Source organism: Physella acuta, unplaced genomic scaffold, assembly GCF_028476545.2.
Source record: "Physella acuta isolate Inbredline_101_S28 unplaced genomic scaffold, ASM2847654v3 ptg001095l, whole genome shotgun sequence".
In the NCBI taxonomy this organism is placed as follows: Eukaryota; Metazoa; Mollusca; class Gastropoda; family Physidae; genus Physella; species Physella acuta.
In genome coordinates, this window is record NW_026732612.1 from 61141 (window position 1) to 74192 (window position 13052).

Below are 13052 nucleotides of genomic sequence, written 5' to 3' on the forward strand. Positions count from 1 at the left end.
CAGGTGTGTATAGGTCCATTTTTGGTTATCACATACACTACTGTTTTTCCCATCAGCCATTATCCTGCTTGCTGAAGTTAACTTTGCATTGCTTGTGTGGGCTCTTGCCTTGCTTGCTTACTTGTTAAACTCCTTTTTTTTTATCTACAGGAATTTTTTCATGTTACTAAAAAATTTTTTTTGCAAGAGTTCCTAACTTTTTAAAGACTATTCAGCTTTAGCTTAACTGTTTAAATTGATTTACCATTTTGTTGGGAAGTAATTTAACACAAAGCCACCAGGATTTTAGTGTGATTAAAAGATTAACTCTAACGATGTTTGCCAAACTTCTACCTAAATTTAATTTTTACTTCATTTACTGTACTTTTATTATTTTACCTCCACATTTAACTCCACATTTCCTAGACAAATTCACAGCCCACCTCACAACTAATTTATAGCATTCAAGAAAAATTATTCATATTTCTTAATTGCACTTTTTTTAATGCTAAGTATAGCAAATACTGAATTTCTCACCATAATCACTAGCATTTAACACAAGTATATAAACACTTAATAAACATATTATCTATAAATAAAAACTAAAACATTTGTTTCTGCTTTTTTCTCATATATTTACTTTTTTTTCTCATTAAAAGATACATCAGCTTATAGAACTGTTGGTAGTGGGCAGAGGAAAGCATTTTACTATTATAAAATATATATATATTTTTTTTACAATTCGTAGCATTAATTTTTCATCAAATTTTGTACACATATTTTGCTAAAGTAAATCAGATAATTTTTATGTACTTGTATATTGTTCCAACACTCCAAAATTTTTTTTTGTATTGAATAAATCTGTATAAAATATTCATTTGATTAGTTAAAAGATCTATATTAAAAAGATTTTATTTTTTTAAAGAATTAGGAAGACCAAATTATATTATGCTTTTACCATTATTGAAAGATAAGAATCCTTTATTTCAAGAAAAATATTTTCAATATTAGTTTAAAAAAGCTAATGTTGAATTTTGTTTATATTTTTCTCAAGCTATTAATCACTATATACCCCATGTTCCTTGTTTTGTGTAAACACAAATGTATGCTCACTTATGTTCTTGTTGACTAATTGTCTGTGTTAAATTTACTGGTGTAGTGCAACTTGTATTACCATCATGCTGAGTGTAAAAGAATTAAATGTAATTGTCAAAACAAGCCCATTTTACATAGTGGGACAATTGTTTTATTTAAGTTTTGATTGAATTGAAAACTTAACTACCCCAAAGATTACTGATATTCAAGATCTGCTTTTACATCCTTTTTATACTTAAAAAACTGATTAGGGAATGATTTTTAATTTTAGTCTGGAAAAAAAAAACATGCTTACTTTTACTCTTTTTTTTAAAAGGAAAGTCAATTTGTGACATAACATTTTCAGTGTAATTTTTGTCTTTTATACAATCAAATGTTACAAGTTATGCTGGATGCTTGTTTACATAAAGTTGTATCAAGATTTATGAATCATTTACAAGTCTGTATAATTGAAAGCTGTTATTTTTAAGTTTGGAAAGGCTTGACAAATTCTGCTAAATATTTTTTATTCAACATGTTTTTCCTAATTCTGGTTAAAAGGTGCTTTAAGGAAAAATGAATTTTGCTGCCCTTATAACTGTTTTTGCTTGAAAATGATTCCAGTGATGAAGACCTGGGTAGTTTAGTCCTTAATGAGTAGACATGAAAGTTAAGGAACATTGAGATTATTCATAGTTTTCATGTACAGATATGTTTCAAGTTAGAGTATTTTATATCAGCATAACAAGATTGCTTGTCTTGATTCATATTTGTGTTGGAATTTTTTCATTACAATTTAAAAAAAAATTCTCATGTTTGTTTTCATTTAAATTAAATAGTTTATTGTTTGATTCAATGTCAAATTGTCAAGAAATGACAGAAACACTAACACAATAACTCTGATTTGTAATTGAAGCTGTGTTCTTCTGAGACTTAATATATTTCTCAAAACCTGGCTGTTAGTTTAAGCCTAATTTTCATAATGTATTTCATATATATAAAATTTTAAAAAGCTATTTTTAACAACACATCTTTTCCTCATATTCCATTTATTTATAAGAGAGCTTTACAATAATATATAGTAGTATTTACTGCGTCATAATTTAAATCCTTTAATATGTACAATAAATAAATAGTGGCCTGGCATTTTAAAATAGGGACAAGACAAATTTTCATTTAAATACAGACAAGATTTCTGTAAGTTAAAAAATACACAAACACAGACAGCTATTCTTTGTGCAAGGGTTCAACATAGACTTGTATAAAGGAATTTTAAACTGTTTTCTAGACATGGACCAAGTTTTTTAAAAGGCCAGAAATGGAAGACAATCTGTTCAAAACATACACAGGCATTCCAAAACTCACACTCATTGTGTACTGTCAAACTAACAAAATTATGTGCTGAATAGACAGAAGTTTGTGTACACATGGACTGAAGATCAACCCCCAAGAGTGCCCATATGAATGGTTTACAAAAGTTTAACCAAAATAAATTAGAACGACACCAGATTAATTCCTCCCCCAAGAAAATAGGAGCCATTCTAACAGATAAACAGCAAGTTGCAGTTTCAATTCAAAACTAGGAGACTTGTAAAATAATGATATGGGAGATGGGTTTAAACAAATAACAATACCACAAATGTTCAAATAAAAATGTACAAAAATATTCTTAAGTAAACAGTTAAAAGAATTAAGAAAATTAAAAAAAAAACAAGAACAATAAATATTTTAAAATTTTCAAATAACATGCTTTTCATCTATGCATTAAAATTGCTAAATATATAACCACAAGTAAATGTGAGTAGCTACATAGTGTATGGAAAATGTTTAAAAATTAGTAGGGCTAACTTTACAAGCAAACAGACCTGAATATGATTATGTTCAAGCCCACCACTGACAAGAATGGCTATATGTGAATACTTTCATTAATTTTGAATTAAAAAGGTTACTCTAAGATTTTTTAGCAATCCACACTTATTTAGAGTTATATATAATTTTTAAAAATTTACTTCTTTGTATTGGATATAAAATTAAAGCTTGGTTATTACAAATATTTTCGTATATTTATTTTATTTTTCAGTTGAAAGATAATTGTATGTCTAAAAGAAAAGCTTCCTAATCGAATGCACAAATGTGTGCAAATACTTTACACTTTTCTATAATTACTTTAAACACTAAAATTAATTTTATCAGAAGATAATGTCACATTTCATTGTCACCAGATCTTGTCACCAAATTACACAGAAGTGGGTGAAATTTCAAATCTATCCATGACAGTGGAATTAAGTTAAATAATAAGCACTTTCTTAGAATATTATTAATGAGGTTGCACATTAAAATTGCTTTGACAAGCCTACACAATATTTTAAAAAGTCAAAAGACCACTTAACAACCTAAAGCAAGCGTGGCAAATATCTGACATACAGTAATTTAAACTTTTAGTTAGTAGCTTACAGCACATGTATTAGTATTTTCAAAGGGAGGGCACAGATGGTAACTACTTTAAAAGGGGAGAGAAATCTGGTTAATGTAGAGTAAAACAAAAGTTTGGACGGCAGTGTTGTGGAAATAGATTAGTAATAAAAAGGTAGGAATGTTATAAAGCTGCAGATCTATGAGTACACTGATTAAGTAAATATTACTCAGTATGTAAATAATTTATATACATATTTCATATTCTATAATATACCATTTCTATTGTTCAAACCTTATCAAAGTATAAAAAAAGCTGAAACATTAATAAACACAAAGAAAAACCATGTGTTTATCAAAAGGAAGAACTGAATCGTACAAAAGAGGAAGAACTGAATATTAAAAGTAAAAAAAAATATAACTGAATATTACTAGTATTACTCTTTTAAATTGAAAACAATTAAGCATGAATGGTGCTATAGAATGAACAGCTGGGTTTACTCCCTTGGCTAACATTCACAGCACTCGTCAAACTGGCTGTTCTACATTTCCTCATCGATGGATGAAGTGCAGTCTTTTCTAAGTTTATGTTATGTAACCTGATGTAATGTCGGATTTCTTACTAATATAATTTCAATTAAAAAAAAATGTAAATAAACATTTCAGAAATGGAATAACAAAACAAAAAAAAAGTAATAAAATTCTGAAATCATGGATAAGATGTATTGTATTTCTGAGTGTAAAAACTATTCCTTGAGATGATCCAATTGCTATGTAATGATATACAATAGAAATAAAAGATATGAGACAGTATTCAGCTACTGAGGTAGAGACCTCTACCATCTGTAACACAAGTCAGTATTACTATCACAGTCGTTGGCGCAGTGAGAGCGCAGCGGGGTCGAAATAAAAATATGCAGAAAACTTCTGGCACAAATTTTATTTGGACAAGTTTCACCGTGGCCTTGTCAGTCAACAAGTTATTCATCACGTCATTGGTTCTTCAGGCACGATCTTTATTTCAACATAACATTTCTACGTCGGCTGCCTCAAGTTAGTGTCGTAGAGTTGGGCGTCACTCTAATTAACAATTCATATCCAGTCTTTGAGTTCACATTATGGTTCCATGACATGATTCCAGAATTCCTACTAAAGACACGTCTTATTTATAGCACAACAGAACAGTTGTCTTATGCTCACAGCACAGCAGTGATAAAAAGTTGTCTTTGCATCCTTGTCAACTTGAAGATTCACACAATGGAAATATATCCTAAAAAAATTTTTCAATAGAAGACAAGGTGCTCACACATCTGGGTTCTGCCGCCTTTGGTAGATGCCGTTGACAGTGTGCACAGTGTCAGACAGCAGTGAGTTAAACAGGGAGTCGGCCAAGGACATTTTTAGATTCAGCTCGTCGTCCCTGTAGTCCACCCACCCCTTCTCCTCCTCCCCCAGCTCCTGGCTCAACACAGAATCCACCAGATCTTTCTTCTTGCGAATGTTCCATTTGTTGATGACAATGTTTTTGCGCGTCCCATTGATGTCCAAGTGTTTGAATACAGCACCCAGGACCACAGGTTTTAAGTCATCTAATGTTGTGGGTGGGTTAACTCCCTTGAAAAATTTCTGAGTTGCGTGTTGGGCTTTATGCCATGGTGGTGGCTCAGTCTGTGGTGGGTAAGGAAAAAATTAATCACAATACAGGTTTTATTGATGCTAATGTTGTTCTCATAATAGTCCCTTGTAAGATATGTTAAAATAGAAACAAATCAAGACTTGTTTAAAACTTACATATAATGGTAGTAGTAACAGTATTGAGCAGCATTTACTGTTTAATAACAAAATTTAAACTTTAGTGACAAATTTAAATTTACCTTGTCTTCATTTTTATAAACATCACGAATAATTTCCCCTGCCAGATCAAACAGCATCCGCTTCCAACTTCTGCGGCTCTGTAAGGTCAAAGGGTCGGATGTCTCCTCCTCATCTGAAAGGAAATCTGGGGGTGGGTCCACGCCTTCCAGAGACTCTCCGTACCTCCTATTGGTCCAGAAAATGTCCACAGCTCTGGTAATGATTGGAGTGATCTCCTCTTTGGTGACAGGTACAACCATTGGGATCTCTTCAGGTGGGGGTTTATCAAAGGCTGAAAGGTACAATACACTTTTGTATCATGTACTGTAAGATACAATACATTCACATATCATGTACTTATAGGTACTATACATTCTTCTATCATATAATGAAAGATTCAATAGCTAGCTGTATAATGTGAAAGATATACATTTACTTTCTCCTAAACACAGTATAGAGGAAGTATTGTAATCATGCAAAAAATTGAAATCGAGGTTTTCACAAATCTTTACACCTCCCTGAGTCGGAAAAATATAGTTTTGCAATTTTTTCCTTAGCTGAAAGAATATCTAATTATAAAACATTCTTGCTATCACAATATAACAATTTGTAACAGTTTATATCAGAGGGTGGGAAAATGGGTGTGCATGATTAGACTAGTATCCACATACTGTCTATAAAATAAAAATGTACGATTTAAAAAATGTTTTACTTTGTTTCTGATCTCCACCAGGGTAAGGAGGTGGGGGTTTCATGGAGTTGGTTGACTGCTCAAACCCAAGATCATCATCAATGTATTCACCAAATAATTCTGTCATTTCATCATTCAATGCCTTGCGCTAAAACACATTACAAAACAATAAAAGTAAATCATTTATGATATAATAATGGACAAAAAATATTGATTGATTTGCCCAAAATATTGGAAAGATTAGACCAAAGAATTTAAGAAATGTGACAAAAACATGACATAAAATATGTTGAGACACCTGAGCAGGTAAAAAAAAAATTGTGACTCACATCGAGGGCTGATGTAGTGTCTGGGACTGGTGAACATGGCCGCTGTATGGGTTCCAGGGAGAGACCTGAGTCATTGTTCTGGTTTTTCTCTTCCTCCTGGTGTTCTTCAAATGAGGACTCACTGTCATCAGCATCACCATTGATGTGGTGCTGCTGTGTTGGTGCAGCTTTCCTTTTCTTGATCTTTATCATCTCTGTTATGGCCTCGTTGAGTAAAGATTTCATGACGTCGTCAGCAGTGGCATCACACTTCACTCTCTTAGCCTGGTCGGCTTGCTGTGGGGTGGTGGATATCACTGGTGTTGTGGATGGGGGAGGTGTCTTGGATGTGGGAGGTGTGGTGATTGTGGGAGATGTGGTGATTGTGGGAGGTGTGGTAGAAACCACAGGTGCAGTGGATGTCACAGGTGCAGTAGACATCACAGGTAGAGTGGTTGCCTCAGATTTCTTCACGTCAGTGTCAACCTTCTTTGCAGGTTTCGGGGATACGGCAGGTGGTGTTTTCTTCTGGGCAATTTGTCCCAACACAGCGATAGAGTCCTGGACTATAGCTGTGGTCAGGTGGTCTGTGATGTTGTCAGCAAGCTGAGTCAAATCCTTCTTCACGGGTGTTGCTGTTGGTTTCTCACTCTCAGCGCGACCCAGGTAAGGGGAGCCTACTGGGGTAGAGTGCAGCATGGAGGCGTCGGCTGCAGGAAGGATGGTGTCTCCCATGTTGGAATCTTCCAGGTCTGTTGTTGTCACTGACTCATCTGGGCTTTTCTCGCCGGTGATGGTGTTGATCAAATCTACCTCCGGCTGCTCAGCTGTTATGTCATTACCAGGAACCATAACTCCGTGGTTCAGCGGGCAGGTGAAGTATCGTTTCCCTTCATGCTGGCCGTCTGATTCTCCATCGTCCGCGTCCAGCTCAATACCAGCCCAGATACCTGGGGCAAAGTGCACCGTGCCCTTGTACCTCAGTATGCCAGGCTTACGCCCCCACACAAAGACACGATCCCCTGGGTGGAAGTCAGCTAGGGGGTCAGTCATGAGCAGTGCTGCGTTCTCCTCCTCCTCCTCGGGTACCGGTGTTTGTGCCATCTCTCTAGGGGTGGCTATTGGAGTCTTGTCATCCTCATCTTCATTCTTCTCTTCCTCTGACTCCTCCATTCCCAACAAGCTAGGGTAAAACAATTGTTTATAAGCTCACAACAACTTGATGATGGGAAATTACAAGTTTAGTTATATCATTTACTTATAGCCTATCTACCTTTTCCTAATTTGTTTGAAAGTCATGGTTATACTTAGCAAAAAACGTCAGAGATTTTAATTATTCAATGTTAATTTTTAAATACATTGCATATTCACTTTTTACTTGTTATATAATAAAAGTGACACTACAAAATGTATTTTATATAGCCAACTGCTTTGTTTAAAATAGTAAAAAAATAGGAAGTGAAAACTGACCTGTTGAGGATATCTTGATCTTGGTGGTAGGAAGCTGTAATAATTCGTTGTTTGTCTGAAATTGATGGAAGACTGGTTGAGATGTGCTCACTGATTTCTTCCTCAGTTCTCACAGAAATGGCACCAGAAACACTGGGCAGCTTCTGGGATGACTTCACCGGCGTCCTCTCTGAACCTGAGCTCATAATGTCCTCTTCCTCCTCGTATTCAGGATAGGACATGCTGCCGACTGACCGCTCGCTTGAAGGACGGGAGCTGACGTCAGATTTGGAGGAATGCTGGTATGAGTTGACGCGGGATTCTGTCTCGTCACTGTCAGATTCTTGAATGCCTGTAGTTGGTGGGGTCTTGACGTGGTCGTCTTCGTCTTGCGCTGCCTTGGTCTCAGACTTCTTGGAAGACTCAGATGCCGTGGAGGCATGCACCTCTATCTGCTCAGAGATGTCCCCCTCAGTGGGGAGCCTGGCAGAGCCATGGCTCCTGGCACTCAGTGGCACCTTGCTGTGGCTATGGCCCAAACTGGAATGGATGTCGGAGAAATCAAACGAGTACGAAGCATCTTCGTCTTTCAGAGACTCTGAGACCTTGTCCTGAACTGCCTCCACATTGACCTTGACCTGCAAACCTGCGGAGCTTGTCTTCTCTGAGGTATTGGTGTCATGTTGGGAGACCTCTTCAATCACTTCCTGCACGCTGGAGGAGTTGGTTTTCTCAGAGGCATCAGAACCTTTCTTGGAGACTTTGGCTGAAGCTGAAGATTTGTCAGACTGTGACTCTGAGCCTTCAGAAATTCTGTCCATCAAAGACACTGCCACTTTCTTCTTGGTCTTTTCATCTGTTGGAGACACTTTTAGATCTGAAACATGGACAGACATGTTAGAGTTTAAATATTTTTGTTTGCTAAAACATCATGGGGCATATAATTGAATACTTTATAAAAATTTATGTTGGCTTAAAGTTTTTTTTTGATGTTATAAAATGCTTCACACTAACCCCCTTCTCGGGGATGGAGTGGTCTAGCGGTAGAGAGATGGACTTCTAACTCTAAGTATAGTTCGAATCCGGGTTTAAGTCAGTAGACAGTCCCTGAGTCCACCCAGCTCTGATGGGTACCTAACTCACGTTAGGGAAAGTAAAGGCGGCTGGGCATAGTGCTGACCACATTATCTCTTCATATGCCGAGGTCACATAAACAAGTGAGCTCTACTTCACTTGCCCTATAGACTGTCAGGTTTGAAAGTGATCTATACTACTTTACTAACCCCTTTCTCACCATACTAGGTTTTAAGTCTTGCAGTATATGTTCAGGCAACACAACCCTAGCAATAAGTTTAGACACCCACATTACTAACTAGCTAATCAAATAAGACACAAGCAAACCCCATCCTCTGACCCACCTGGACTAGTTTGGTTGGACTCCGAGCTTTCCCTGGCATCCTCAAAACTGGACGAGTTACTGGCATCCTCTACTTTGGTCCCTTGTTTGGTCTTGGCATGGTGACCTCCCTTTGGCTGTTTGATCTGAGGCTTGACCACGGCCTTGGCTGACTGGGGCTCATGCTCCAACTCATCTTTCTCCAACTTCAGTTGTTGGATGTAGTTGTTGTAGGCCTAAACAAACCATTCAATGGGTAATTAGGCCTAAACAAATCATTCAGTGGGTAATTGGTGTAGGCTTAAACAAATCATTCAGAGGGTAATTGGTGTAGGTTTAAACAATTAAGTTATAATTGTAAAATAATATATCTGTACACAATTGTTAGCTAAATGAATTATATATTGATATTATATTGTCAGTTTCAACCAAATAACACTTGTAAGTTAATTTTGTAAGCCTAATGATAAGACATATAAATAAACAAGGGTTTTAAGCTAGGACATACATCAAGCTGCTTCTTTAAAGCCTCTTCCTGTGCCTTCAACTTTTCTTTCTGCCGCCTAGACCTCTCTTTCTTTAAGATTTCAACTTCTTTCCTGCGCCGACGTAGCTCATCACTGAGTTGACGGATGCGGACCTCATAATCACTGGCATCAGACAAAGTCTCTGTAGGTTACATAAAAGTTTAAACATTGGTTGTAATACAATTATACGCAGGTTTAAAATTTAAGTGTTATACAATTATACCAAGATTAAAGTTTGATCACTATACTATACATAGAGTTATATTTGATTTTAAAGTTTGAATGTTTTAAATTGTTTGAGAATTTACTATTTTTATATTCCTTCAATTGTCATTTGTATAGTTATACAGTGACATAAATAAATGAAATATAAGTAATAAAATAAACACTTATCTATTTATATAGTGACCACACACATCTGTAAATAATTTTGACCACTCATATCTGTATGGATAGAGTGAGCACATATACCTGTATGTGGATGACAACAAGTACCTGTATGAGAGATGGAGTCCTCAGATTCACTTTCTGATCCAGTCTTGCGTGACCAGGGTGAGGGGAGGGGTGAGTTACCCTGGGGCAGCAGCCTGCCCACTGGGGACTTCCTGCGGTTAGACATGGAGGAAATGCCGTCCTGCTCAAAGGTATCTGGGTACTCCTCATTAGCCAGGCTGTTAACAAGGGTGTCGTCCCCTGACTCATCAGCCTACAAAATGGGGACAAAATATTTTCAGTGGTGGGGAACAAAATATTTTCAGTAGTGGGGAACAAAATGTTTTCAGTAGTGGGGAACAAAATATTTTCAGTAGTGGGGAACAAAATATTTTCAGTAGTGGGGAAGAAAATATTTTCAGTAGTGGGGAACAAAATATTTCAGTGGTGGGGAACAAAATATTTTCAGTAGTGGGGAACAAAATATTTTCAGTAGTGGGGAACAAAATATTTCAATGGTGGGGAACAAAATATTTTCAGTAGTGGGGAACAAAATATTTTCAGTAGTGGGGAACAAAATATTTCAGTGGTGGGGAACAAAATATTTTCACTATAGCACAACATGGCATGATAAACAGTTGAGTCAAGTAGAAAGTAAAGTACTCTTTGACCTGATGGTCCAAAAGGCAGATGAAGGAGAGTTCATCAGTTTCTTTAACCTCAGGGTATAAAAAGTATGTATTATACCAGAGTTGTGTTGACTACCCATTGGCACAAATGACATCATAAAACAGACTCAAGCCTACAAACTGGACCTAATACAACAGTGTGCTTTATCTGTTAAACATGCAATCTCTAAGCCAACATGAAATGCTGGTTCTTATTAAAAAAAAAATCAACCCATAAGTTCATACAGTACTGATAATAGGTTAGTTGTCTGCTGGTTACAGTTAGTAATAAACACCCACCTTCTGCTTCTCCTCTCTCGTGCCACTAACCACCTCCTCTGGTATGGAGCCCTCACTGCCACTGGCCAAAGGGGATCCCTGATTAGTTTTCACCTCTGTGGGTCTAACGTCTTCCTCTGTCACTGTCTCCGTCATACTCAGCTGGGTCGAGATGACCTCAGAGATGGAACCCTGCACTGTCCGAGATCTGAGTGCTGCCCCATCCAGCTCATCGTGGATGGAGGACAGAATACGGTTGGAGATAACATTAGAATCATCGCCCTTGGATGGTGTGACAAGTTTGGTCACTGTAAACAAAAAACAAAGTTTTTGAAATAAATAAAAAAGGTAGTTAAAAAATAATCTATAACTAATAATACTGGTAGGATTCTTTTATTCTAAAACTAAAGCTGTTAAAAAAAAATTAAAGAAACTTTAAAGGAAAAAAAAGCTTTACCTTTTTTAACGGCCACCTCCTCTTTCTTCTTCTCCTTGCTCCCCCAAGCCTCAATAGCCTTCTTCTCCAGCATGTACACTTTCTGCTCCTCAGCGTCCAGCCTTTTCTTCCACTCCAAGAGTTCTTTGGCCTGTTTCTTCCTCTCATGGAGCTTCTGTTCTCTGGCAGTCATATACCTGGGAACAGAGGCAACATCTGTTGGTTTCAAGGTGTTAACACTGTGTTCTAGTAGTACATGTAGGTGTTCTTTTGTCTTTGTTTTTCAAAATTTCCTCAAACATAATTAAATATTACAGGGTCAACATTTTATTATATGGCCCTTTGACTTCAAAGTGAGGCGTTGAACTCATTTAGGCCTAATATCTTGTAAAATAGCATGACTTAATCCACTTCTGATCTAGACTTAAATGAAAAACTGCATGACATAACCCAAGCGTCATCTATAAAAAAATTTACTTGTGATCTTAACAAAACAAAACAATCTAAACAAAACAAAGAGCCAACCCACTTGAGATCTAGCCTCATCATCTGTTGTTTCTCCATGTTTTTCTTCTCCCCCTGTGCTCGCTTGCTGGGTGACTTGTCTTTGTACATCTCAGAGTCGGACTTGGAATCTTTCACATCATCCCTCACATCTGATACAGGCTCCGTCTGAAAGACCAGAAATAACCAAACATTATAAAGGGGGTGGTGGGCTGTTTACAACTGGGTGCTAGTTCTTGCAAGTACAGTAATGTCTGAGTTGCAATAAATTAGGAAAGTAGCATGGGACATTGGTCTATGATCAGTCAGCATTGGGCCAGGGCATGGGATAACTGGGTAGAGACAAAACAAAACTGAGACAGTTCAAGTCCAACTTGACAGGGGCACCTGGCACTAACCCCTAACATTTACTGTATGGATAAGCACATGACCTTATGATGGAGAGAGTACATTGACTAGAGGGGTTTACCATTGTGAAAAAATATGTCTAAGTACAAAAACATTAACTGAACACTGAAAAATTTTCATTTGGTAAACTTGGTAGAACAAAAATGATAAGTTTTATTTATTTATAAATGATACAGTGAAAACCTATATGCCATGGAAAGAATAAAACAATTAAAGAGCAATACCTCATCTTCAGTGTGCACTTCAGTTGGTCTTGCTAGCCGTCCATTTACAGGAGTTGTCTTTAGTTTTTGAAGTGTCTGAAATCAAATCCAATCAAAGTATTTTTTCTTCTAACAGACTACTGTTTTGAACATGTTTTAAACATTACAAAGCTGATTCAAGTGAAAAAAGCCTTACAGCATGGGTGTTTTGTTTGATCTTGGCAATCTCTTCATGTTGCTGTAGCAGCATTTGTCTTTCTTTACTGGCCAGCTTGTTAGCCTCTTGGAGGCGACGAATCTCAGCCTAGAGGAGAAATTGACAACATCATACTCTGGCATCAGTAATAGACTACACATTTTACTCAACATCTATAAACCACAAATGGCACATCTATAAAGCACACATGACACCACATTTTAAAAGTAAAAATG

General features: G+C 36.6%; 2 protein-coding genes across 2 annotated transcripts in view; one reads left to right on the forward strand and one right to left on the reverse strand.

Moving 5' to 3' along the window:
* Positions 1 to 1878, forward strand: part of LOC131955688 (cubilin) — a 40721-nt gene extending 38843 nt beyond the window's left edge. The window contains exon 21 of the mRNA XM_059319903.1: positions 639 to 1878. The gene's annotated coding sequence lies outside the window, so the exon portion shown is untranslated. The remainder of the gene's footprint in view (positions 1 to 638) is intronic.
* A 2299-nt stretch (positions 1879 to 4177) lies between these two features.
* LOC131955709 (centrosome-associated protein 350) overlaps positions 4178 to 13052 on the reverse strand; it is an 82903-nt gene continuing 74028 nt past the window's right edge. The window contains exons 33-45 of the mRNA XM_059319932.1: positions 12817 to 12924; positions 12642 to 12716; positions 12035 to 12177; positions 11527 to 11702; positions 11091 to 11377; positions 10186 to 10396; positions 9672 to 9832; positions 9186 to 9399; positions 7789 to 8644; positions 6340 to 7501; positions 6032 to 6158; positions 5340 to 5611; positions 4178 to 5133 (exon numbers count right to left, since the gene is read on the reverse strand). Of these exons, the coding sequence (XP_059175915.1) occupies positions 4768 to 5133; positions 5340 to 5611; positions 6032 to 6158; positions 6340 to 7501; positions 7789 to 8644; positions 9186 to 9399; positions 9672 to 9832; positions 10186 to 10396; positions 11091 to 11377; positions 11527 to 11702; positions 12035 to 12177; positions 12642 to 12716; positions 12817 to 12924 (4158 nt within the window). The 3' untranslated portion in view covers positions 4178 to 4767. The remainder of the gene's footprint in view (positions 5134 to 5339; positions 5612 to 6031; positions 6159 to 6339; positions 7502 to 7788; positions 8645 to 9185; positions 9400 to 9671; positions 9833 to 10185; positions 10397 to 11090; positions 11378 to 11526; positions 11703 to 12034; positions 12178 to 12641; positions 12717 to 12816; positions 12925 to 13052) is intronic.